The 27,953-nt window shown below is 40.1% G+C and overlaps 1 protein-coding gene across 1 annotated transcript in view; it reads left to right on the plus strand.

Annotated features, from left to right (window-relative positions):
* Positions 1-1,269: 1,269 nt before the first annotated feature.
* The window catches only part of LOC308394205 (importin-13-like), a 29,815-nt gene continuing 3,131 nt past the window's right edge, over positions 1,270-27,953 (plus strand). Inside the window, exons 1-22 of the mRNA XM_080878428.1 lie at positions 1,270-1,347; positions 1,761-1,847; positions 9,916-10,041; positions 10,135-10,491; positions 11,014-11,267; positions 14,594-14,734; positions 16,781-16,922; positions 17,447-17,613; positions 17,909-18,029; positions 18,377-18,524; positions 18,649-18,830; positions 19,096-19,122; positions 19,357-19,491; positions 21,023-21,175; positions 21,564-21,644; positions 21,723-21,860; positions 23,397-23,493; positions 25,528-25,580; positions 27,114-27,180; positions 27,323-27,381; positions 27,499-27,588; positions 27,733-27,914. Of these exons, the coding sequence (XP_080734554.1) occupies positions 1,779-1,847; positions 9,916-10,041; positions 10,135-10,491; positions 11,014-11,267; positions 14,594-14,734; positions 16,781-16,922; positions 17,447-17,613; positions 17,909-18,029; positions 18,377-18,524; positions 18,649-18,830; positions 19,096-19,122; positions 19,357-19,491; positions 21,023-21,175; positions 21,564-21,644; positions 21,723-21,860; positions 23,397-23,493; positions 25,528-25,580; positions 27,114-27,180; positions 27,323-27,381; positions 27,499-27,588; positions 27,733-27,914 (2,789 nt within the window). The 5' untranslated portion in view covers positions 1,270-1,347; positions 1,761-1,778. The remainder of the gene's footprint in view (positions 1,348-1,760; positions 1,848-9,915; positions 10,042-10,134; positions 10,492-11,013; positions 11,268-14,593; positions 14,735-16,780; positions 16,923-17,446; positions 17,614-17,908; positions 18,030-18,376; positions 18,525-18,648; positions 18,831-19,095; positions 19,123-19,356; positions 19,492-21,022; positions 21,176-21,563; positions 21,645-21,722; positions 21,861-23,396; positions 23,494-25,527; positions 25,581-27,113; positions 27,181-27,322; positions 27,382-27,498; positions 27,589-27,732; positions 27,915-27,953) is intronic.

Here is a 27,953-nt window from a genome sequence, read left to right on the forward strand (position 1 = left end):
TTTTCTCTCGTCCACATGGGGGCGCTGTTGCTTTAAAGTTGATTCTTATAACAGGCCAAACTGTAAACTGCAACACACTGCTCTAGTTAGACTGATAAACTGAAAGCCATTTGTCTCACACATTTCATGTAGATATAGAATTATACTAAGATATTAAACTGTTTTGGGGGTGGAATGAAGAATAGTAAACATATACACAGAGGGTTGTTCGGGCTGGGTTAGGGCTCTCAACTCTACTGCTGATTCACTGGTTTAAATAAGATTAGACTTGTGAGTCATTGATGTCCTACAACTCCTGATTCAATTTTAACTGCAATTTTCTTCAGTTGAATTGGATGGCTTTGTTTTTATTACTGTTTGCACACTATATATATATGTTTTAAATAGTTGTCTGTTGTCAGTGATGTGTGGTTATCATTTTGTCCAGGAGAAATTTATACGATATGCACTTTAAAAAGGATATATTGGTCTATTATATATTTTATTTGCATATAAAATAATAAACCTAATATGATAGCTGGGATAGGCTCCAACCAGCTGCAGCCCTGGAATGGATAAAGGAAGAAAATGAATAGATGGGTGAATGAATGGATTTGCAAGCCAAGTTCAGTAAAAGAAATAAAGCCATTGTTTAAAAAGCACAACTTGCTTGAAAACCTAAAGATTAAGATGTATTTGAAAACACAGGGTGGCATGGTGATGCTGAAGATTGTCTATTGAAATACAGTCCTGGGCCTTTCTGTATGGAGTTTGTATGTTCTATCTGATACCCCAACTTCCCTGCAAAGAAGTGCATGCATTTAGGTTAATTGGTGATTCTGAATTGCCTGGTGTGAGTGTAAATGTTTGGCTCTGCAACAGTATCGGTATATTTAAATTAAGGTAACTGTGGGCTGTTATTATTATTATTATTGTTAGTAGTAGTAGTAGTAGTATTGGTAGTATGTGTAGTATGTGTACATAGATGTGTATTCCATCACTCGCAATCTATTTAGGGAGGAAACTGTCGCATTTAATGTTAATGGCTTCAAAAGGGCAACTCTGGACGATTTACATAATTTAACATTGTGATGACGCAAACAGTTTAGTAAGACTGATAATATATAACTAACTAATAGATTATAATAGCAAAATTCACTCTTTGCAGTAACGTATACATATCCTGTGCATTTAGTATTATGGGAATTTTACAAAATCGCTGTTTCATTTGCCTTGTTCATTGGTTACGCTGCGATTACGATATTTCCAACAACACGTGAACGTAGCAAAGGCTACTGGTGACGGAGCAGAGGCAGAAGAGCGGCGGGGAGCTGCCAGCATCGTCTCAGACCGTCGCAGGACAGAAAGGTGTGAAAATACTGGTCCACCAGATAGACTGGCGATAACACACTGAGATGAGATTGTTATGATAAAACTGTCACTCTGAAAATACCAGCGTCGCCGTCTCGCTTGGTTGAATTTGACACTAGGGTTGCGTCAAGTTACATTGCTACGTTAGCTAGTTTCGTGCTAGCACAGTGACGCTAGCAATCGCTGTAGTATTCTTACATAGTGGAGGTTAGCGACAGCTAGAAGAGCTAATGTTAGCTTGCCGGTTAGCCCCTCATGTCATCCTTATGACTACAATTAATCATATCGTAAACCTAACCTAAACATGCTCATTGCTGTTGCGGAATTATTATGGAAATTACACACTTTGCGGGGGAAAGTTTAACGAAAGCTGCTGCTGAATGTGTTGCTCCTCTTTGATCATTTGACAGCTCCGTATCAGCGGAGATATGGAGACACCGGGGAGAATAGCAGCCACACCGGACGCCCTGGACTTTACGGTGGAAAACGTGGAGACGGTAAGTTTTTGCATCAGTCAGCTCAAGAGGAAAAGCAGGGGCTGTGTTAAAGATAATACGGGCGAATTAAGGGGGAAAGCAGGACGCTTAAGTGCGCCTTGTAGCCCGCTGTAATTACTTTGGTTAAGACTTTTTCTTACAATGCTGGTTTATTTAGGGGACATGATGTTGCTGTGTTTACGAGCTGACCTCACCTAATTTAGCCTCGACTAAATGCTATGTTTAGAAAGAATACTGAAGTGGTAACAGGTTGTTCCATGCACATTCTCCTAAGTGCGCTTCAAGGTTTTGTTTATCTTTGTCAGATTGGTTATATTCAGCTAGTGTGTGTGTGTATATGTGTGTGTACGTGCGTGTGCATGGCAGTGTTTGCAGCCAGGTCGCTGTGATAAATCTCCCTCCTTGGTGGCCGCTAACAGGGACACAAGGGGATGGGTGGGGAGGCGGTGGAGAGTGTGTGTGAGAGAGAGAAAGGTTCTCCTGGGGTGGATGAGAGCTGATGTGATAAAACTGATAGAGGGATGAGGTGAAGGAGGGAGGGGTCCATGTCGATAACAGTGCCAGTAAAGAAAGAGGAGGGGGTGAGAGGAGGTTGGGGATGCGACAGAAATGATTAGAGGCAGGTTTAAAGGAGAGAGGCAGATTCCTGTGGGGAAAATGCCTGGATAGATAGGTAGTGTGGTGTAATAAAAGCACAAAGAAGAATAACAAACACTGAGCACGGTCCTGTTCTGCCTTGGGATAATCTATTTTCACTTATTCATGTTTCATTTCTGCAAGTGGAGAGTGTATTGTTTTATTGACACACCAGAGGAAAAAGATACTCCATTCCATGGAATTACATTTTCTAAATTTAAAGTTAACACTAACATATATTACATGCACTCCTTAAAATGTGTAATTAATATAACTTGAAGCATGGAGGTAAATTTTTAGATAAAGTAAACTAAGTCCAAACTCATATGCTTAGATATTATCATAACATTGTTCTGTTTTTATTTTGGGTTTGCAATATTGAAGTGAAACCTTGCTTACCAAAAACCCTTCACACATGCAAAAACAATGCCTGATATTTTTAAAAAAAAAATGGTGTGAGCCACATGCGCTACATTCAGCTTTCACTGACTCATTTTACTGTCTGAATCAGGTAGTCGTGTCAGGGTACTAATCATTCAGTAAATAATAGTTTTTAAAAAGTGTTTAAGAGCATCTCTGTAATGTCTTTGCAAATAACAAAATGTCATGTGTGGGTAGTGTTTAAGAATTTAAGGTCGTTATTCAGATTGTGTGACAGCTTGCACCAGCATTCAGTCTGTTCCAAGCCATACAGCACTATCTGTAATCTCATGAACTAATATAGCATGCATACAGCACATAGCATCTGAAGTATAATTTCCCATAAAAGATATCAGCAGTTTTGTATTTATAGTGCAGTGGCATTTCAAAACTAATGAGATATTGTTAGTCTAAGGCTTGACTATATTTAGAAAGTAATACCGGTAGCTGAGATTTTTTTTTCTATTTTCTTATCCTTTCTTGTGAGTTTGGTGATAACACTTTGGTTATGGGATCAGTAGGATGCTAAGAGAATGGAAAGTGTCTTTTCCTGCTTACCTAAAAACATCCTTAGCATGTAAATCTGATATTTAACTTATTGTCTAATATGTTAGTGTCAGCAGTAAATTACCTACTGTACAGTAGCATATGGCTTATGAATGAAAAGATAAATTGTAATTTTATTGGAGCAGTTAAAAAAAGGAGATTGTAGATGCAGAATTTTCCCTTTGCTGCAGTGGGTGTTTGGTAGTGTGTGCTTATATTATAGATGGTGGTGGAGATGATGGTTCCTGGCCCAGTGTTTCTATGTGTTCCATAGAGTGCTCTTTGTTCAGTCTCAGCTCTGTGAAACAAAGTGTCACACTGTCAGGATCTTTGTGTGCATAATAAAAGGGGTTCGAACACTGGCGTACATTTCCGCCCAACTATAATTATCTTTGGAGTCACTATGTGCCAAGAAAGGGAATTTTTAAGAGGAAATTCAGAGCGCCACAGTATGTTTTTAGGATTTTGCCATTTTTTAGCTCTCCCCTGAGACAAAATACTGCTGTACCACAGGAAAGAAGCCCAACACTGCACTGGATCGGCCCAATTCTTGCTCAAGGGAACTTTAACAGGGTGACTTTCTGTTACCGTAACTACCTGTAATCACCCCACACAGGATGCTGTGCACAGGAGACTGTCAAGGTCCATTTAGTATGGTTTAGCTCCCTGCCTCTCAGCTGGTAAAGCACCTCTGTCATTCAGTAACTGTAGGTAATTTCAGGGTGAGATCTATGTAGCAGCAGGTGCAGTTTTAAGAAGTTTTATCACATTTAAAGGCTGAGGAGACTATTCATCCAGCCAGCTAACATATTATAGAACATAGCAGCACCCTAAAATCTGTCACTGAGAAATTACACATGATGTATTAAATAGTTTTTCAGTAGTGAGAGTGTAAGAGTTGGATATATCTTCTTGTGCTAATCCAATGCCAGTATTAAATGAATAACCTGAATTACTCACTGTGAGAAAGAGACTGGGAATCTTTTTTTTAATGTTTACGTCTAGACATTAATAATTGGTTAATTAGCTCCTGTCATGTAAAGATACAAGTTAAGTGTTCTCACCCTCACCATCTTGGTATTTTGAAACAAAGAGCAGGAGAATCTGACTGTGAAACTAAGAACACCGTGCTTTCTCGCAGCTTGTTATTGGGCCAATTGTTGGCCAAAAAACCTTCCCTGGGTAGTGTTGTTTCTTGACTCTAATAATAACCATAATTTACAAAATTAACATAATGTTTTAATCAACAGTGACAGAAAATTTCTATTTTTTTCACCAGATGCTTCAATTTAGATACCCTTTTTAAAGTTATCAATTGTAATTCATAAGTACTTCTGTGATACTAACTCACTCTCAGAGCTGAAAGGTTTAGTACGTTTGAGTTCACACACACAGAGTTGTGCTGCAATGTTTTACAAACTGATTGTAGCTGACAGAGAGCCTGATTAGGAGTAGGTGCAGAGGAGTGGATCACAGTATCATCTGCATAAAAATGAAACTTTGCTTTAGTGATATTTTAATGGTCGTCAAACATTTCACATTTCTCTAGGGGCCACCGGCATGCAAAGAAGGCTGGCCTTACCTCGATGACACGTAGGCTCACTAGGCGAAATGACGATCCCTGTAAAGTCCAGAATACATGGCTTCCACTCGCCCAATCTTTACTCCGAAGATTTGGGCCAGCTTATGCACTCCATTCAGTCTTGAGTTGCGGTTCCTCACCCCGCAGACAGTTCAACACTTGGGTGATGAGACATAAAAGTAATCATATTCCAAATAAACAAAAAAAGAGGGAAGTGAAGCCTGTAGGTGCTTGAGTATCCTCTTCTTGAAAACCCATCATCTCACACCTGCTCCTGTCATTTCATGAAGGGCAATTTAGTATGCCTGGAGGCCCTTCAGACTAGGGCTGTGCGATATGACCAAAATCTCATATCCCGATATAAGAATTCTATCGTCCGATAACGATATAAATCACAAAAATGTATAATTTTCTGTAAATTCTGTGAATCTCGGGCAGCTCGACTTGCGGGAAGTGTTTCCAGCTGCGCGTCATGTAGCTGGAGTCGAGTGTTTTTACAGATGCATGAAACGATACATTTTTAGACATAAGTTGTAACAGCCGCCGTTTTCTTTGTATTTATTACACGGCGTGCTGCGGGGAACAGCCTGTTCTAACGTTTGAGTCTAAGGTTTATTTTTTAGCACCTGGCGGCTCTTTTTTTTACTTCTCATCTGTAAATAATCTGCTCTTTCACCTGCTTCAGTTTATTTTGAAAAGTCTCAACAGGATCTTGAGCTTTATTGTGAAAGGTTTATGTGGAACATAAACAAGCGGACATGCGATGCTGTTACTGTCGTTGTTGCTAACCACAACGCATAAAAACAGGCGCTTGTCCGTCTGTAGTGTGGTTATATAAAATATAAGAGAAAGAGAGAACTTTAAGAAATTAATATAGCCACTACAGTGACCATCAAAACGATGAAAAAATATTGCCGTAAAGAGTTTATTTTGCGACACCACGAAACAAACGATAGCGTAAAATGAAACGATAGACGTTTTTATATGGTCATCCGATATATATCGTTATATCGAACAGCCCTACTTCAGACCCATACCCTTCACATCCTTGTGGCCAAATCCTTGGGTGGGTGGTACTGTGACAGTATTATGGTTGTTTATATCTAAGATAAATGGCAACAATCTTAGAACTGAATCATGGGACGCACCTTTAGTTAGATGAAGTAAAATAATATTAAGGAAGTTGATCACAGTTACACCGAACATTAGCACAAATCACAGAGAGTGAAGTCAACAGGAAAAGCACACTTATGGGGTTTTTTCAGTTGTCATGTCTGTTAACTAACGTCAGCTCTAAATATCAGATAGATGCATTTCTATAGTAAATAAATATTATTATCCTCAATTCAGTATCTAAACCTCAGCAGTCCTCTGAAACTTTTCAGGAAAATAAATGGTTTATGGAACAAGGGACTGCATATTTAGACTTGACATATGGAGACATTTGGTACAAGAGATTTTTTTAGTGTTCATGTGACTGAGATATAATCACTCTTGGCAACATAGTATTCTTAATTTCTATCTTGGCTGTATGCTGTCAACAGCCACCCGCGCACACAAACTATTGTTCTTTGTTCCCTCATTAATCATCATTCGTCTGCATGTCTCTGACTCTCGCAGTGTTATCATGGGTCAGTGATGTGATCATGCCTTCTGCATACACAACCGTAGCTGTTACAGTGACACTTGTGGACAGATGGCTTGAAAATACACTGAACCTGACCTGCTGTGTGTGAACACAGTGTGCAAAGATATTTCCAAAGTATGTGTGTGGGGGGTTCCTGCTTTTATGCCTTAAAAGCATGCTGGGGAAGAGAGATTTCTTTAGTAAAAAAATAAAAATAAAAAGACTGCCTTTATTTTAGATCTGCCTGCCTCTATTAGTCCAAATCTGCTGCTATGCACGTTTTGTTATTTTAATAAGATCATTTTTAATTTGTAATGGCTCTCACCTCCTGGATTTGCTTCATATTTGGTATTTAGTAAATTATAGGTGAAGTATTATAGCTATTTGTTTTGGTCGTGAGGATTCAGCTAGATAGTGAATCTGTCTGATGGAGGCATGTTGGGTTTTTTTTTTTTTGTTTTGTTTTTTACCTACACGCCCTTTCCCTTCCTACAGTGGTGAGGAGGCTAATGACCTTTGACAGTGTCTGCCAAGAGCTCGGCTTCCTCAGCTGAAGCCAGGTGGTGCAGGCATTTTGCGACCATCTGTAGATACAACTACCTCTATCAACTGCAAGTAAAATTGAGGGCCAGTGTTTTTAAGGATGTGGGTTTTCTTCTTTTCTTCTTGTTTTAAGAACCAGTTAACAGTAGACAATACAGTTGTTTGAGATTTTTGAGATGTCTCGTGTGATTTATAGGAAAAGACAAGCAGTGGTTCTTTGTCAACAGATTAAAGGAGCAAACTGAGCAGACTGTTTAGCATGGTGTGCTTTGATAATAAACCTCGGAAGGACAGAGCAGCTCAGACACAGCGCTGTTCAGGATTAAATAAGGAGAAGTCTGCGATCACACAGTGGAGTTAAAAGCTGCTGTTTATGACTCGAATTACATCAATGGCACAGTGGAACTGACTAAACCGTTTTTTATACACCCAATCTTTTTATGTTTGATCTATGTCTTAATTGGTATATGAGTTAAAGCTGGACCTGAATATTCATCTATTCAGATTTGCATTAACATTTTCCTCTTGGATGAGCAGTTCGCTCTCAGTTATGTATACCCTAGTAACTTCATAGATCTTGTTGTATTATAACTTTAACTAATAGCTGTCCCTGGTACCAGGCTCCTTGCACTCTTGCTTCTGTTAACTTTATTGAAGAGTAGTGTGTTTTCAGTTTTACCTAAATCCAGTAGTTTTGGGCAAATTCGCACATAAATATTTGTGTTGATTGTGAGATTTGTGAAGTCAGACACTTTTCTCTAGTAAAGCAAACTGCAGTCCTCCCCTGAATTATCATATTTTATTCAGATAATGAGCACAGAGAAGCAGAGCTACTCCTAGATGGGTCTGTTGCTAGTGTTTGTATACGATCATGTGAGAAGGACAACAAGGTGCTGAGTGAAATGATTACACTCAGTGCTAATCATCAATAAAATGAGATTTAAATGGTTTAAAAAAACAGAACATCATTAGAAGAAAGCTGGTCAGTTATTTGTGGCATCTCGCAAATAACTGAGATGCCACAAATAACTGAGTATATGGGAAACATTGCCTATTTTCCATATATGCTTCCCAGGTAATGTTTCCAGGAAAATACTGCCGATAGGTCTATATACATCACAAATGGATGGATTAGCTGATCTATATTAATATTGAAATTATTTTTCCTCTCTCTAAAAATGATAAATGTCCTAAAAATCCAGTTATAGTTGGGGCCAAATTGCAAAGATCCTGCCAAATCACAGCACAACATTCATTTTTCATACATTTTGCCATGGAGATTTTTCTACATCAGTGGTTCTCATATTTTCTAGCATGCTACACTTGAAGTGAAACATAGTTCACACCCCTCAATTTATAAGTTGTTAACAGTAATGCAGGTTGAATTATAGTTAAAGGTTAGCACAAAAGCAGCAGTAAACCGTTGTCCTTATTTTCCCTACAATTTATCAGGCTTAGTTTCTCTCCATGTGTCAACAGTCCTCAATCGTGGTATATGTGGTTTAAAAAAAAAGAGGTTTCATAGCCTGTTATCACTTATGTTTCTCTGAAACTGAAGATAGATGTTAAGTATGAGCTAAGAATAAGTAAAGGCCCCTTACCATACATATGGCTCCTATAGCTCTTGCTATAGCATCTGTACAGCTATGTACAGATGCTACCTGACTGTGCAAACAGTCAGCTCATTAACAGCCAGCAGCCGTGTTCAGAGTAGTATAGTGAGTAGAGACAGATAATTGCAGTGGAGGATGACAGACATTTAGAGAACATCACCTGAAACTCTGCCTCTAGTCAGTATTGACTTTGTATTGATAGTCTTTTTTCAGCTTTAGTTGTATTGTTGTCCTTTGTAACCTGTCATGTTTTTTTGCTGTATTGTTAAACCTTCCCTTTTCTACAACATTATATTTTGGGGTAAAATGTAAATCCTAGAAGAAATGTGAGGAACAGAGGCATGGGAAGAAACCAGATGGACAGTTAAGGCTCGAGGAAGAAAAATAGAGAGATGAACTGTCAGAGAGAAAAGAGGAGAGCATGACTGGTGGTGGAGGAAGTGATGTGAGCAGGCTTCAGGGGTAAAAGACAAGGATCAAAAGCTCACTGAATAGATTTTTTTTGCTTCCCTGAGACACTATGTGCTGGCAGCCAGCTGTTTCAGTTCAGTGAGCATGTATGTGTGCTAGTGCGCTTGTGTGCGAGACAGAGAGGAGGAAATAAAAAGGCATTTTTTGCAGAGTAGTGCCTCCGTATTTTGTCTAGCATTGTCAGGATTAGAGGTGTCTGTTTAATTAACACTGCATTTTATTTTCTTGTATTGCCCTCTCTCACACTCATCCCTTATCTTTTTTTTTTCTTTGGCTCTCTCTGCACTCAAGTACTCAAATTACTCAGAGCTACATTTCACAGAGTCCTGTTTTCAGGTCATTGCTTTCTCAACTCTTCAGATTTTGGAGGTAACCTGTCTATTTGGTGTTTATGTGTTGCCAAGTGAGAAAAGATTCTCATTTCTCAAGGCATCAAGGCCTTTCCAGCATGTAAGCGCTCAAAGGAATGCATCTATTCGCAGCAGGTCTGTTTGCGGACACCCACTGTTGTGACTGTGGAGTGTAGTTGCAAACATTTCTCACAAGAAAGTTGTTCAGATCCTTCATGGTTCAAGACTGTATGGATTGGTTTCACTGTTTAGTATTATTCTTCTCTTTTCTTTTTCATAGGCACTCCACCAGTTGTACTATGACCCTAATATAGAAAACAAGAATCTGGCCCAGAAATGGCTAATGCAGGCTCAGGTCTCGCCTCAGGCCTGGCAGTTTTGCTGGGCCCTCCTGAGCCCAGAAAAGGTACATGGTACACAGACTCTCACAAAGACACACATAGATAGAAGAAACTAAGATATTTTCTGTAATTTGCATCCATCTTTTCTTCGTTCACAGGTTCCAGAGATCCAGTACTTTGGCGCTAGTGCACTTCACACCAAGATCTCTCGGTACTGGTCAGATATCCCCACAGACCAGTATGAGTCTCTGAAGAGCCAGCTGTTCTCCCAGATTGCCTGCTTCTCCTCTGGCTCCAAGATGGTGCTCACAAGGCTGTGTGTGGCATTGGCCTCTCTGGCACTCAATACCATGCCTGAGGCCTGGCCTGGCGCAGTGGCAGAGATGGTGCGAGTGTTTCAGGAGGACGGGGGAGGAGTGGACGGACGGGCACGCTGCCTTGCATTGCTAGAGCTGCTCACTGTCCTGCCTGAGGAGTTCCAGACCAGCCGTCTGCCCCAGTACCGGAAAGGACAGGTATCTCTCCAGGCACCCCTTTCTCCTATCTTTGCATCCACTGCAGGTTTCCCTATATTAAATATTTTTTTAAATTTTTAACTCTTTTACTCTGTCCATGCATCTTCAGAGTGTTAATAGTGCTTTATAAGATTTTTTTTGTTGTGGAAATGTGGAAAATTTAAAAAACTTAAACGGCTCACATGCCAGTAGCGACTTCTTGTAGTATTTTATGCAGCCCATGTATTCAACCAGAGTTCATTTTATGCTATGATATGACAACACAAGACTAAGAAAGCTTTAACATTTTTTGCATTTTAGCTACCTCACATTTCTTTCTTTCTTTTATTAAATGTTTTTGAACAACAGTTCTTTCTTTTGACTGGATTTTTTTAACTACAGAGATGTTTGTGAGAAAACAATGGTTTATATTCCAAAAAGTATGGTATCCAAGTATTTTATTGCCACCAAAATAAAAGAGACAAATACTAGACCTAAACAAAGCTTTAGCAGTATTAACCCTTTTTATCATTCTCACTCTAGGTTCGGGGAGCCCTGGGACGGGAGTGGGGGTCAGTGTGTCCCTTACTGCAACAACTACTGCGGCGGACAGACAGCCCGGGAGCCGTGAAAGCTCGCGTGCTACGTTGCCTGTCATCGTGGGTGCTGCTAGATGTGCCCCTCAGCGAGAGTGAAGGCCTGGTGCACGACTGCTTTAGTGCCCTGCCCGACCCAGAGCTCTTCGACACAGCAGTAGAGGCAATAGTCAATGCCATCTCGCAACCCGACTCCCAAAGGTGTGTACAAATGTTTGTAAATGTGCATTTATGTTTACCCATTAAAATGGGATTATAACTATAAGACGACATGATAACTATACTGCTACACAAAAGGTTGTGAGGAACTGGTGAAAATACACTGGAGACAAAATGAAAACAGTGAAAGAGAGAGATGAAAAAATCAGTAGCTTAGGGCTGAGAGCAGACAGGGTGGGCACTGGAAGGGCACAAGGGAGGGATGGAAAGAAAGAAGGAAGGAAGGAGGGAGGGATTGATACAGGGCAATCTGACAGCCAGGGGGAGGAGAGCGGCATTTCTCGGTTGGCTGGCGTTGCTATGGTTACAGAGCTGGGGAGAGATGTCATCATGCCCCGGTTGATTCAGACATAACAGGCACCCATTACCCCTCCCCTTAGAGACAGAAATCTAGAGGGAGGGGGCGATGGGGCGATGCAAAGAGAAGAAAGGATGCTAAGAGACAGGGGAGGGCAAGGGAAGGTGTGAGATGTGTGGAAGGATAAAAGGCTTCATCCTCCATACCTCTGCACGGCTGCACAGACAGAGGGTTGGACCTGTGAAGTTACTGTTGACAATTTGTTTTAAACAACCTGACATTATTCCTAGCAGATGGTAGGAGGACAATTAATGGCAGTGGAGTTACAGGTAGAACATCTTCAGTCTCAACATGACACACACAGCATAAAATAAGTATTTCCAGGCTCCTAGAATAGACTGTTACAAATGTTATCCTTCTGATTTCTTCTGATTTCCTTTTTTTCAGTTATGTTTTTGTTTTTTCTTTTTTTAATGTCATGGTTGTCAGCTCCTCCCAGAAGTCATGTCTTATTAGAAGCGTCTCCTGAGACACATGTGGCCGCTGGTTTTGTTGGTCCATTGTTTAATCATAAGGTTAAAGTAACTCCATAAAATAGTATCTGTTCATTAATGAATGAAAGACAAGGAAACGAATAAATCTGTTTTTCCATTATCCCTTAAAATACTGTCAAAGCCCACATTTTTTTCCATCCTTCACAATCGCTTTTTTAATTCTATTTTATCGCTTCTCTCACTCTACCTCTGATTCTTTGTGCTCTTCCTTTCCCCTTTCTCATCTCTCTCATCAGCACTAAGCCCTCCTCCCTGTCTCTTGTTCTCTCTTTCTGTTTAAACACATTACAGTCAACTCATTTAGGGGGATGCTATTGGTCCAGCTGCATCCTGTTGCCAGGCAACCCATTTCCCCTGTCTCAGAGTGTTGCAGTAATTGCAGAGGGGATCAGAGGTGGGGAGAGGGATGTTGGGGGGGGGGGGGGGGGGGGGGAGAGAGCTGGAATGAGAGGGAGAGAATGAAGGCGGAGTCAAGAAAGGCAGAAATTGTATAACATCATGGTAGGAGCTAAAGAGAAGAGGAGATAACTATAAGCGAGCGGAGAGGAGATGGCAGCAGGCTGTCTCAGAGGAATCTCCAGAATGAACAAACACACACATCCACACATGTGCAATAACACTAAGTGCAATAATCCTTTCTGGCATCGTTGTATTTTTACTCAGTTGTATATAGCATTCGTATTCTATTTTTATCTTATTGTATATTTTTATTCTATTTTATTCTACTGTATATAGTATATTATTTTATTCTATTCTGTACAGTTGTGTACTGTATTTATTCTTATTGTATTCTAATTTTTGCGTCATAACTTTTGCACTGTCCACTTCCTGCTGTGACAAAACAAATTTCCCACGTGTGGGACTAATAAAGGTTATCTTATCTTATCTTAGAATGTCATCTCAAGTAAAGGAAGTGGGGAAATGCATACAAATTCATTCTTCCCTTTTAATCACATGACATGCACACCAAGCCTTCCTTTTCTGAGCTAAAAGTGCATGACCTGCATTTGCAAAGCACCTTATTAAAAATGAATGATCTTCTGAGTGCATTAGTGCAGTCTACCGGTCACATGTACACACATGCGTGCTCGCACAGTCAGTTAGGTTAAGTGCAGTTCTCAGTGCAACTCATAGCATTACTTAGACAGCTGAACACAGGATCTAGGCCAATAGATGTACAGGTATGAGATTATTAGATGGAGGCCATATTCATACACATGTGCTTCACAACAGGGTGGATCTCACTCAAGAAAAGGCTGAGTCAGCATGGGCAGCTTAATAGAGGGCTGGACTTCATACAGGACCATAGAACCATCTGCTTGACTCATAAAAGGGTCCTAAAGAAATTAAAATAATAAATCCTTTCTATGACCGCAGCAAGGGATACATTTAACGTGCAACACAGGAGGTACATTGCAAGGGGGGTCGGGTGGGTCTGGACACTTTTCCTGTGGCTGCTGTTAAATTACCACTGAGAAATATTCAATTAGTCAACATAGACAGGAAATCCATGTAGCTATCACAATTTAAAGATGACTTTTTTTTGCGTATGTCAAATAGATGTTTTTTGTTATTGTTGTTTTTTTAAAGATTAAAAAAACATTACTGGCAGATACTGATAATGGAAATAATAGTCAGTTGTGGCCTTAGTGTGCTTCTCTAGTGCTCTAATCTAACCTACAGTTGATTAGGTTGAAATATTTGTTGTTGTTTTTTTATAATTTTGTGTGCTTTTCCAAATGCCGGTATAGTCCCACAACCTTGCTCTGTCATTGATAAATATTCATCGACCTGGACCAACCTCCGTATTGACTTTCTCGTAAAAGATGAAGCACAGGCTGCATGCCACAAAAACCCAGTGGGACACACGTAATATGGTTTACATGTATAGCATTCACTCATGCACATAATCTTCTAGTTGACATTCAGGAGCCCTTCATCTCCAAATGTCACTCTTTTTCTTGCTGTCATTAAAGACGACAGGAGAACTGATGTTGTATGATGTCGTCACATGAGCAGCTGTGAGGGGAGCGTGTGGTGCCGTGTGTCACGTCATACGGGTCTTTTAGCCAGAGTGAGGGAATTATAAATGGCTGAGACAGCAGGAAGAGGACAGAATCAAATTTGACAGCAGTGAAGCTGTGAGAAGAAGCTCTGAATAGATTTTCTGGTGGGATTTTTACGGTGGGTGTGCTAGATCAGAGGTTGGACTAACTTGGACTGAGATTTGATTTGAAATAAACACTTGTCTTGGAAAGGAGCAATAAATACATCAACCTAGCTGTGAGCAGTGTGAGTCAGGTTGATATACACCAGTTGAGAGTCCCTAGCCTTGCATCCTGTGTTTTATCTGCTGTATTAAAAAAAAAAAAAAAAATCATTTTTATTAAACTTTGCAGTTTCATAAATACTGATTGTAGATGTTCTTTGTATTCGTTTGTGTTTATGGGTTGCAGATATGTGAACACTTTGTTGAAACTGGTCCCTCAAGTGCTGGCACTCCAGGAGCAGCTCAGAGAGGCTGTTCAGAATGGAGACATGGAAACCTGCCACGGTATCTGCCGGATCGCCGTCACATTGGGAGAAAACCACTCCAGGTGTGTGTTTATTATAGCACAAACACTTAAAAATAAAGTGATCTTGGTCAGTATTGTTGCTATTAATATTTCAAGAAATTACTTGCCCTTGAAATTTTGAAAGTGGCACTACCTTAACCTACCTTCTTAGGTTACAGGAAATACGAGTTATTTAGTTATTTTTTGAAGTGGTCTTTACCTTTTTGTGTTTCCACACATAAAGGTAAGCATGGTTTTGGGGGAAGGGACTTCTGAGTGGCCATGAAAAAAATCTTAAAAAGCACTTTTTGTTAGTTCAATTTAGATAAGACAAACAACACAAACGGTATTTAAAAGTGAATCTAGATTTAAAAAAAAAAACAACAACAACAAAAAAAACCCCTCTAATATTAATATAGAGTCCAGAGCAGCATTGGAATTGAAAAAGTGAGAAGAAGCAGGCTGTGGTGGTTAAGCAGCCTAGAAAGTGAATGAAGAGCAGAAGAGGTATTATACAAAGCACTGAATTGGAGAACTGCTTTTTATTTTCTGATTGGTTACTGCGCATATTCTAACACAGCCAACCCCAACATGGTCATCCTGGAAGGTGCAGCTTGCAGAATTTTCAGAGCCAAAGACCAGGCTTCATCTTCATTCTTTATATACAGGCCTCATCCTATCCTCAGTGGCTGCTTTGTGTGTCTGATTCGGTGCTGTCACGCAGACGTGCATCTCTGACAAAGACAGGGAACAGAAAAGAAAGATGGAGACAGCTGAGACATAACCTCATCACTTTTCTTTCTTTCTTTTTTTTAAATAAATTCCTGGGTGTGAAAACAGCTTCTACAACAATAGCAGACTAATTTCCATTTTCATGGGTCTTCAGTGCAGCAGAGTTGCACGAAAACAATGCTTTTTCAAAGTCTTTACAAAGTTATTGAGAAAAAAACTTCCTCCTACTTTGGAGTTGGGATGGGTACCAGTATCCGGTGCCATTATGGCAAGTGTAGTAGGCGGGCCCTTTTAGAGCAGAGCTACAGATTAAAAATGCCCAAGGTGAAGGGTCAAAGTCTGGCTGTACTTCACAGCAAAAGATGCAAACTCAGCAGCCTGCAACAAGTGCTTTAAGGTGATACTGTGCAAAGGAGGTGACTCCTCGAATCTGATGAAACACCTGGTGACTTATAGCATTTTGTTAAAAGCCGAGAAATGCGCCGTATTTGATAGCTTGCTGCGAGACCTCACATCGTGCACATCTACTGCACATGGGTTGCCTGTGACCCGGAGTTAGCAACATCCCCCAAAAACCCAAAGAGGAGAGTCCTGGCCCCTAGCCCTGCCAGTGCAGCAGAAATGATGATGGATGATGATGCAGCAGCAGCCGTTCTTCTCTGCGTGAGTAGCTTAATGTTGTTCGTGTGTAATTTACGTTGAGTAGGCTAACCACGTTATTACATTAATGCACGTAAGGTGAACTAGCAAACACCGTCGTAGTTACATGCGGCTGTCTTCTTGTTTGATGGCAGATACTCCCTTCACCCTGGCCAAAAAGGCTAAAATGACCAAAGAAAAAGTGGAAAACAGTTAAACATGAGAGGTTTTTGGACAAAGTTTGTGTTTTTTCCATTGATTAAGCACTGCTTCCAGCCAAGAGTGATGCCATAAATCCCCTATAGCGGCAGAAAAGGCTAACATTGTTATCTTTTCACAAAAAAACAGCTGAACATGAGGTTTTTGGACCAATTTTGTGTTTTCCATTCTTTAAGCACCGGTTCGAGCACCGTTTAAGCACCGGCACCGTTTCAAAAGTACCGGTTTGGTACTGGTACAGATAAAACCTAAACGATACCCATCCCTACTTTGGAGGGGAATAAACCCCCAATTAAATCTTGGTTTTTACTGAGCTCAGTTTGTATGAAATAAATCATGCTTTAAACTGTCTTTACACTGTCAGCGTTTTATGTGTTGTTTAAAGAGAGGAGTAGTCTAGTTTAAATGTGTACTAACTTCACTGTGCACTTGCCAAATCACACCTTTCTTCTATCTCTTTCTTTTTCCCTTTACACTCGTCTCTCCCACTCTCTCCAGGACTCTGTTGGAGCAGGTGGATCACTGGCAGAGCTTCTTGGCTTTAGTCAACATGATCATGTTTTGTACAGGCATCCCCGGCCACTACCCAGTCAATGAGACAACGAGCTCCCTCACACTCACCTTTTGGTACACGTTACAAGTGAGTGATGTTCAAATCAGATCTGTACCTCAAGGTTAGATTCTTACAGTATATAAAATGTGTTTATGGGTAATCCCAGTAAGTCTAGATGTTTCTGCTAGTCATGTCTTTACTGGGCATTCAAAACCATCCCTTCCATTAAGTTTTGCTACCTCTTCCATAGTATCACAAAGCTTGCAATTCACTTTTAACAGACTTCATGAGAACATGAGTCATTCTGCACTTCATATTGCACAAATAAACTCTTCTTCGGGCTGTCATAGGTCTTTGTCTTCATTTTTTAAATTATTAATTGCAGCTCTGAAATCATTGGGTTTTGTCTTCTATATTATCTGTTTCATGGTTGGTTTCTATTTGCAGAGCTTGGGTAATTGTGTTATTATTGTAAAATCTAAACTATTAACCAAAATCAGTTCTTGTTTTTTTGTGAACTTTGTGTGAGTCAGATAGATACCTTGGAAGTATTTCAGTCATTTTATGTAAAAGACCATCGATTTGATTCTTCTTTATCTCTTTCTTCTCAGGATGAGATCATGTCATTTGAGTCAGACAAACAGGCCGTATATCTGCAGGTCTACAGGCCAGTGTATTTCCAGCTGGTGGATGTCCTGCTGCACAAAGCCCAGTTCCCCTCTGATCAGGAGTATGCATCCTGGTCCTCAGATGAAAAAGAGCAGTTCCGAATCTACAGGTGTGTTTGTTTGCTTTTGTGTTTGCGCATTTGTATGCATGGATCTGTCTCAGTCTATTGCACAAGCCCGTTTGTGCCACTGCTGTTGTGTGCAAGTGTTTCGGTGATGGTCTAAGAGTTTCAGAAATTACTCACTGACAGGATGATTGGTCAACAAATGAGCATGTATTCCTCTAATAGACTCTCACTGAACTGACAGCTGAGAGGGCAAAACCTGTCTTGTAAACAGATCAATGGATAAGGTTTCTAGAGTCCGTGCCCCTAAAATGTCTGTCTGTGCACGTTTGTCCTTCAGAGTGGATATCTCAGACACACTCATGTATGTGTATGAAATGCTGGGATCTGAGCTGCTGAGTAACCTGTATGACAAACTGGGAAGATTGTTGACTAATGCAGAGCAGCCTACATCATGGCAGGTGGGTGAGACATAGACACATAAACAAGCAAAGAAGTAATCTAAGCTATTTTCAGTTTCTTTCAGTGTTGCAAAAGAGCCTGGACTGAAAATGTGTCATGGCAGATATAATTCTTTTTTGAGGCTAGCACCTGTAGACTTATATAACCTAAATAGACGTAAAAGCGAAATGTGTAATCACAAAAACAAAAAACATTTTGATTTCAGTTTTGAATTATTTTTTCTTTCCAATGTTTTATTTATTTATCACTTCTTCTTCTTTTAATCCATTCCTTAAGCTATTATAATTGCGTCACCTTTCTTATTTTGTACACAAATACATTGATACGCTTCTTCTTCCTCCTTCAGCACACAGAAGCTTTGCTGTATGGCTTCCAGTCCATAGCAGAGACGATAGATGTAAATTACTCTGACGTTATCCCAGGCTTGATAGGTCTCATCCCCAGAATCAACATCAACAACGTCCAGTTAGCAGACACAGTGATGTTCACAATAGGTAAGACAATAAAGATAATAAAATGAATATCAAATGTAAATAATGGTAATTCATGTGACTAGACAGTTGTGGTGCATACAGAAAAAACACACAAATAGTTTGTTGATCTGTATCTGAATTCTAGGTGCTCTCGCTGAATGGTTGGCAGACCACCCAGTGATGCTTAGCAGTGTCCTTCCCTTGGTGCTACAAGCTTTAGGAAACCCAGACCTTTCTGTGTCTTCAGTGTCAACCCTCAAGAAAATCTGTAGGGAGTGCAAATATGACCTACCCCAATATGCGACAAACATAGTCGCTGTCTCACAGGTGTGTGGATATTATACGCTTGTGTACTTTCTTCCAAATTGTTCCAGGATTTAAGAAGTTGATAATCTAACTGCTTCCTTCTTCGTTTTTGGAAGCTAAGGTGTTGCAGATTTTTGTAATGTTCTTGTTTTCCAGAAATAAGTACACTTTGAACTGACTTCAGTTGGATTATTTTGGATTACTTTTTTATTGCTATTTTGAGATGTTTTTGTTGAGCTCTCAAAATCATACAGCCTTCTTTCTCTCTCTCTTTTTTTCCATCAAGGAGGTGCTTATCAAGCAGATACACAAGGTCAGTATTTACCGTGTCACGTTCAGTCTCTGTTTCTGTCTCTGTCCTGGCACTCAGTTTAGAAGTGACAATTAAATGAGAAAAGCTGTGAAAGGATTATGTGACATGTTTGCAGCCTGTAGTCTGAAGATTATGTGTTGTGCAACAATCTGTTAGCTATGTCTGTATAGATCTTTGTGATGATTTAAAGCTTGCTTAAACTAAAGCTAAACCTGCGATTCCTTCCTCTTGCAGACAAGTCAGTGTATGTGGCTCATGCAGGCTCTTGGCTTTCTGCTCTCTGCTCTCCCCGTGGAAGACATCTTAAGAAACCTTCACTCTCTCATAACCCCCTACATTCAGCAACTGGAGAAACTAGCAGATGAGACGGTACGTATACAAACCAACGTGAAACGGCACACACAAACAGAACGCAGGCACAGTTGGATTCTGGCCAATAGGAACAGGCCTTGTGTCTGTGTGGTGTCACTGCAGTGGAACATATCTCTGCGGGACCAGATTGGATTTGACCCTGCACCATGGGCTAGTGACTCACATGGAAGTAGCAAAGACACCCTTTCTCTTACTCATGGAAACATCCACAGGATAAAAGCAGAGTTGGGAAAATAAAATTGCCTACACCAATGTACTTACAGTAGGTCATGCTTGTGAGCAAACAGTCAGGCAAAAGAAAATTCATGACTCTGTTTAAATGTTACATCCAATAAACTGTCATACTGGATAGTACAAATATAGAGCTGTTCCTGTCTAAAAATAGTCTGATATTTACTGTTTGTGGAACAGAACAGGTTTTCTCCTGATCGCTTGTTTTTGTGTGTGGTATTGTTTGTTTTTATCAGTACAGACCCTGGATGGGCTGAATAGAGATGTCAGTTTAGATGAAGCTTTTCATTTCTGTGTCTGTCTCTGGCCCTGTCTCACCTCCCATCCTTCACAAAATACGCACACACAGTCAAACCATGTCTTACCCATCCTCGTTTCCTCCCCCTCTTATTGTTTTCTGTCTTGCTTTTTGATGTATCGGCATTACATCAGACTAGGAAATCAGGTGGTGTCTGGTGCCGGACAAATAGTGGCACCTAGTGGGGAGACCTTCGGGTTGCATTACGTCAGGGGTGAATGACCATGACATGTGATGGGGGAATAAATAACTGATGGAGGCACTTGGGGGCTGTTGAGAAGCATTTGTCCATGAACTGTAGTTCAGCTGCAGTTGTTGCAGGATTAGCATGGGACTGTCAATGGATTTGAAGGAGACATAAAAGATGTGGCTCTTAGAGGGTGTGGCAACTACATGTTTGTTCTCTTTGTTGCAATTTGGTTGTTACATCTCCACCAAAAATGGCAATTATTAACCACTGCCTGTGAAACTCCTACTAATGTTTTTACCTGTGATGGTGTGTTTGTGCTAAGTGTGTTTGCATGGGTGGGTGTGATGATGCCTTTAAGAAAAGTGGTATGACAACAAGACAAAAAAAAAAATTTATTATTTTTTTCACTTGAAATTGTAATTGAAAATATGATAATTTAACAGTTTAATTGTAAAGATATAAATATGAAAGAACAAATTTAACCTAACCGTAACATTGAGTTTATTATTACTGAATAGATTATTTAGTGTCAAATTTCATTTATTGTTTTTATTTACACTTCACTTCTTACCGCCTTGAATTGTTGATACCTTTGAATCATTCTTAAAACTGTTTCTTCTGTTCGCAATTGTAATTGTGCCAACATGTCTTAGTTTTCAAGATTTGTTTGTGTCTTAAATAATTAAGCAGTTATAGATTTCAAGGCTGACACTAATGCTCTTAGTCAGTCTGGGTCCCGGCATTAGGTTGTAAATGAGCAAATTTCCAATTAGAAGTAATCTGTTTCTCTTTTTTCGTTGTTCCTTCAGCCTAATCCTTCTAATAAGTTAGCAATCATCCACATCCTGGGGCTGCTGTCCAACCTATTCACTACGCTCGACATTAGCAAGCAGGATGACGAGTCAGCGGACGGCTCAGCACCACCTGTCAAAACAGCCCCACCTCCACCAGGACCAAACCCGGTCAGTCACAGCACACAGTCATCACTTTAATTAGAAGTGTTGCGTGAATGAACAGTTTCTATGGCTGTCGTCAATGAGCTGAATCTGTATTTGTCAGATTTGAGCTAATATAAACACAGAGAGTGTACCATTTTACAGCTTTATAGCATGATACACTCTAGTTAAGTAGACATGGAAAGCAGTGAGATGCATAGCCCTTGCAGCCGTTTGACTTTAATTCTCTACAACCCAACCCGTGCTGTCTCCGTCACTGAACACATCAGGATGTCACTGAATAAACTCATGACTGGGGATTTATACTTCTATTTATAACAATAACAATCATAGCCGCACTATATGGACTCACAGATGTCAGCAGATTATGGTTAATGATGTCTGTGTGTTTCAGGTCGTGGTTGTTTTGCAACAAGTTTTTGCTCTCATACAGACGGTACTCAGCAAGTGGCTCAACGACTCACAGGTTGTAGAGGTGAGTTGTTAAGATGTGCAATGCATGCCTTTATATTTTGTCTATATTTTATGTAGCTAATCCTGTAATATCCCTCAGGCGGTGTGTGCCATCTTTGAGAAGTCAGTGAAAACTCTCCTTCATGACTTTGCTCCCATGGTTTCTCAGCTAAGTGAGATGCTTGGGCAGATGTACAGTACCATTCCGCAGGCTTCAGCCCTTGACCTCACCCGACAGGTACACACACATTTTGGTCAGAGATTTAGACATATATGAGTATCTTTTCATTTGCTTTTAAAGCTCTAATGCTTTGTTAAAAGTGGTAGTGTAGGAGTTACAGAGCTATGTGCCAGCAAGTCCAAGGTTAATGAGAATGCTAAATAACATTGTAAGTCATGATCCAGAGTTTTGGTATTTATTCATCACCAGACTTTCTAGTAGGATTTATGTTGCCACATAACTGAAACATGTTTTTATTACTGATTACATTTTCCTTCAGGAGGTTAAGCAAGAACACTATGAACCTATTAAAAGCAGTTACTGACAGTTTAGTGCTATTTATAATGTCAAATAAATGTGTTAGGTTTTTACTCCGCAGAAAAAGGTCTGGTGTATTTATTTACAGATGGTATTTAGTCCGATTTTTTTATTATTTGCAGCTTCACAGCATATGTTTTAAGTTAAAGTTTGTAGCCTAAGCAGGAAGGTTTCTGCAGAAGAAACCTAATTTTTCTTTTTTCTTCCTTTTTTTTTTTTTTTGTCCGTTTCTTTTAAAACTCAAATGCAAGTCCAGTTGAACGTGTGAATGTCTACTTACTAAACAAGTGTCAATTATGCCAATTTCCACAGATAAGAAAAATCCAGAAATACTGGAGGAATTAAAAGTAATAATACAAAGTTTGTTTTTATCTCTCCACTGGGTAACAGTAAAGAAAGAAAATAGAAGAATATGTGCTTGCCTTCTAAAATGAATCTAAAAAAATCCCTCCAGTCCCCAGCCACTTTGTTCGGTACACCTGTTCAGCTGCTCATTAACACAAATATCTAATCAGCCATCATGTCAGCAGCTCAGTCAGTTTAAGCAAGTGGACATGATCAACATGACCTGCTGAAGTTCAAACTGAGCATCAGAATAAGGGGTAAAAAGCTGATCTAAGTGGCTTTGATTCTGGTGTGGACAAGCTGGTGCGAGTATTTCAAAAACTGCTGATCTACTGGGATTTTTGCCACACAACTGTCTCTGAGGTTTTCAGAGAATAGTCCAAATGCCTTGTTGATGCCTCAGGTCAGATGGGAATTGCTGGACTGCTTCAAGCAGATAGCAAGGCAACTCAAATTACCACTTGTTACAAGCAAGGTCTGAAGAACATCTCTGAAAGCAGAACACATTGAACCTTGAAGCAGATGAGCGTTTGCAGCAGCAGGTCACACCAGGCATCACTCCTGTCGGCAAAGAATGAGAAACTGAACATAAAATTTATAAAACAGTCTCACAAAAATGTCATGAATATGAACCAAAATCTCTGAGGAATGTTTCCAGCACCTTGTTTAATCTATGCCACAATTAATTAAAGCAGTTCTGACAGGAAAAGGGGGCCGAGCTCAATACTAGTGAAGCCTACCTAATAAAGTGTCTGGTAGTCAGTAATTATCTGGTTAGTTTGTTGCCTGTTTAAAGTCCTTTCTTCATACTGCAGCCTGTTTTCCTTTGAGTAACCCAGTTTTTTATGTGTAAGTAAAAATAGTTTTTAATGTGAGGCCCTGCTGTTTCAGATGGTGCATATCTTTGCCAGTGAGACAGACCACTTCCCACCCATCAAGGCTCTGTTTGAGCTGGTTACTTCGGTAACACTGTCCATCTTCCAGCAAGGTAGGGGGTCCTGCAGGGGCGGGAGTGTCAGTAATATAAACGGTTTCTGTTAAAATCAGGTAGGTTTTTTTCTGAAAAAGACAGAAAAGCTGCACATTATTTGGCTCTAATTTAATAGTTAGTTAATCTTTCCTTTACATTCTGCAGAGGTAGACCTTTAAATCGTGGACGTATAATTTTCACAACATATTGTGATTTATTTTGGAGTTTTTTTTGTCAGGCACCTAAAAAAAAAAAAAAAAATTGCCTGAATGTGCACATGCTCCTTTTTTGAGTACATGTTTCTAGTCGTATTTGATTTGACAGTTTTTGATTTGGTTTAGCAGAGGTGGTTTTATTTCATGTCCATTGATGCTTCCTGCTAAGAATACTTGTGCAACATAGTAGATTTTGCTAACAGGTCAGCCTGGGAGCATAAAAAAGAAAACAACAAAAAAGGTTACAGGTCATCGGACTCCACAGTCGACCTTTAGACATTCACTCTAATTACTCAATAATGTGAGCGGAGTTGTCTGTCTGCTTGGTGTGTTGACAGAGAGTCATAAAAGCAGACCTTTTTTTCCACTTATGATTCAAGTCATTTTCAGATTATTGCTATCTGCTACTATCTTGTAACAGTTGAGATGTTGTCATGATTCTGTTCAATAGGGGAATTTATTTATTACATTTATTTGTCTTTTACATTTACAAACCAATGTAAGTATTTCATTGAGGAAAAGTTTCCTCATATGCGTAACCCGGGGGCTAGAGTGATTATTAAATATTTGACATAAATGGACATCTTCGAGTCGATATCTCCTCTTTCATTAAACATGGCTTTGAGTATTGTTGCCAAGTCTGTCTGATACTCCCCTTCCCTTTGTGTTGTCCCCTTTTCTTCTCCCCCTTTTCCTGTTTTGACTGATTAAGTAATGGCTGCCTCTCCTCCCTCCTCTAAACTCTTGTTTTCTGAGCAGGTGTCCTGCAGTAGTATTAGTACTGGATACAGTCACAGCAAAAAGACTAGCTTTTTTCAGTTGACATATAACATAGCAGGGAGGGCTTGCTCCATACGACTGCAACCACTGTTGTCCAAGAATTAGTCAGGCTCACTATCACAACCCTTTTGAATAATCCTGAATTGTCTCGGAAGTGTTCCTGTGTGGTAGTGGGCTGGAGGAGGGTATCGAGCAGGAAACTTTGTTTGGAGTCTGGGAACAGCCAAAGCTGGGCGCTCACTACATCTGTTTTCTTTTATCCAGAAAAAAGAAAAAGTTGGAGTCCTTCCAACGTCAACCTTTCGCTATTGGATTGATCCCGAAAGTCAAAAATTTCAATGTGGATTCTTCCGCTTTTACAAGAGATGTGTGTTTAACTCTGCATCATATGTTTTCAGAGCCTTGTAGTCTGTGTCCAGCATAAAGGGAGGTCGTGATAAGTGAAGCTGTCCTTAATGTTAAATGTGATTCCTATTGATGCTGTGGGCTCTCATTTGAACCAATGGGGATGTTATTGACTAGTGCTGAATGGACCCTTTACAGTAACCTTCACCTCTGAGGTGCTCGTTTAAATGAGAGGAAATGCTTTGCTTGCTATTTGATGGTGTTGATGTCGGCGGCGCCTCATGAGGAGGAGATAAAAGAGGGTTCATTCTGGTTTGGTGCCTTTTTTTTTCTCCTTGTTTTTTCCTCCTCCAAGCTGTAACAGTAACAGAGGTGCCTCCTGGGTTCCCACTCCAAACACACTTTTGTTCTTTTAGGTTTGTTCTTTTTCTCTCGTTACTTCTTTCCGTTTCTCTCTCCAAACAGACCCATGTCTTTGTCTTCTGCCTGTGTTTTGTTTTTGGTTGGTCTCTTCTTCCAAGACTCTGCCAAAGCTTCATATGCCCCTCCCCCCCTTCTCCCCTTCGTTCCTTACTCACGTGTGAATTATTTCAATGAAATATTTTTGAGTTCTCTTTTATTTCCACATGACTGTTGAATCTATTAAGTTGCTGTTTGTATATTATTCTTATTCTCTTATGATTTCTTAAGTTTCATCTTTATTATATTTTAGGACCCAGGGATCATCCTGATATTGTTGATTCATTTATGCAACTCCAAGCTCAGGTGTGTTTTTGGTTTCTTATTTCATTCACTTTGGGTTTCTCTCTCTTTCTCTTTTTCTAGTTCCGACCTGTTTCTCTGTCCTCTTCTCTCTCTATATAAATATACCCTTTTCTGTTCTTTGTTACATAGGCAAGGCAGTGGAATGTAACACACGAGGGGAATGTTTGAAAACGGGACGTTTGTCTCTCCTCAAACGCTTTTGATTCTAACAGTCTCCTCACCACAAAAACATAGCGCTGTACTCATGTAGAGTTTTTATTTGCCCTGTAGAAATGAGCTTTATCTGTGCAGTGTGCCCAGTACAGTAAGGAAAAACAACCAAAATCCTTATTTTGTAAGTTCAGGTTATATTCAGGTAATCAGCTAATAAAACATTTTTTATGGCCTCTTGCAAAAATGCAGGATTTTCTCTTCTCACTGCCAAGTTACCATCATCACATAACCAGTCTTGTTTCAGTAAGATAACAGGGCATTTTTAAAATGACCCTGGGTTTTTTGGAAGGGTTTTATACCCTCTGATGTCTTAAATTCTCATGACACATGCCATGTAAACCCTTAACCAGTTACTACTTTATAACAAAAGATCAAGAGGACTTGTTTGAAGTCATTTTGCAATAAAATCCACCACCTGACACACTTAAATCGTATTATGTCTTTAACCATTTTCCCTAAAGTCAACACCAGGGTAGATTTCCTCATCTGGAAAAAATAAATCCACAAACTCAGAACCTCAGAGGAAATATTTTAGTTGATGCGGCGCTCATGGGAAGGATGATGCAACAGTATGAGTATCAGCATTGTGGTCTCAGGTGACTGATTAGTCTCTGAGCTGAGTCCTCCTCTGAAGTCATTCCAGCCCAGAGCCAATCAAAGCCCAAATGAATTAATATTCAACTAATATTAATCAGTTCAGACAAATTGGCTGATGGCTCTCCCGTTTTATATTTTTGTCTTTCGTCTTCATTCTTCTTCCTTGGTTTTCTATCTTTGGATAGATCTGACCTTCATCTCTCCCTTTCCCTCTCTCCCTCTCTCCTCTCCTCCATCCTGAATGAGTTCATTATTATGAGATGAGTTGTCTTTCTCTTTATCTGCACATGTTAATTACTTACACACTTCTGTTGCATATTCAATCCAGTCAACCAAAAACAAGGAATGTAATGTTTGGAATACAATTGAGTTCAAGAAACGAGCCCAAAACCACCATTGCTTTTAGTTTGACTTAAGTTTTCAAATGATTTCAAAGTTTGATTTTGTGCAATTTGTTTGTTACACCTGCCGACTTCTGCATTGGAGGATCTCTGTATGAGTTTGCATATAGTTCTTCCTAAACAGACGGAGAGAGAGTATTGCAGCCTGGTAGGCAGATCTGGCTCCTTGCCCGTGTTGCTGTCAGATCTGACTACCAGGCTTAGCGGGTATTGTTGATACCAGAAATTTGAAGGATCTTATGCAGTGGAATGTGGTGAAGCAGTACCGATTGGGTCGGGCCGACAAAAACATACTCTGTTTAATTCCTTTATCTGCTTTTAGGCCCTCAAACGGAAGCCTGATTTGTTCTTGTCTGAGAGCCTCGACGTGAAAGCAGTGTTCCACTGCGGTAAGTTTGCACATGATTTAGACAACCATACACACTGTTGTGTGTTTTGCTACAGTTTCTGTGAATGTGTGCTTGTCAGTACAAAGTACAAATTGTAAATGTTTGACACCAGCCTTCAGTAGTTTCTGTCTCCCACTTCTAGGAGTTCTGTCACTCAAATTTCCTGAGGCTCCAACTGTCAAGTCAACGTGCTTGTTCTTTGTAAGTACACACACACACACACACACACACACACACAGAGCTTAAACCATACGAGTGTGTTCAGAAGTGAGTCATTTGTCTTTAAATTTGACGATTCTCTCTGTGTTCCTGTCTTAGACTGAACTATTACCCCACTGCTCAGACGTGCCTCCATTAGCCAGAGTGGTGCAGGAGGACGGCAAGCTGTTGGTACAGGCCGTTCTGGAGGTGAGAAGCACCACATTCACACCACAGAAATGTTTCATCATTTCAGTGATCCTGCAGTTTGCTGTGTTATTACACTCCAAACTCTTCTTCCTCATTTACTGCGATTAAGTCCCTGATGTAATTTACCTCCTCTGCTCTCCCCAGGGCATTGGAGGTGGGGCGTCTCGGAGTCTGATGGACCAGTTTGCAGATGTGCTGTTTTGTCTGAACAAGCACTGCTTCTCTCTTCTCGCCGTGTGGTTGAAAGAGGCGCTGCAACCTCCAGGATTCCCATCATCACGGATCACAGCTGAGCAGAAAGATAACTTTTCACACCAGATACTCAGGTAACACCACTGGACACACACATCCATAATGTCATCCTT

Source organism: Rhamphochromis sp. 'chilingali', assembly GCF_963969265.1.
Source record: "Rhamphochromis sp. 'chilingali' genome assembly, chromosome: 3".
NCBI lineage: Eukaryota > Metazoa > Chordata > Actinopteri > Cichliformes > Cichlidae > Rhamphochromis > Rhamphochromis sp. 'chilingali'.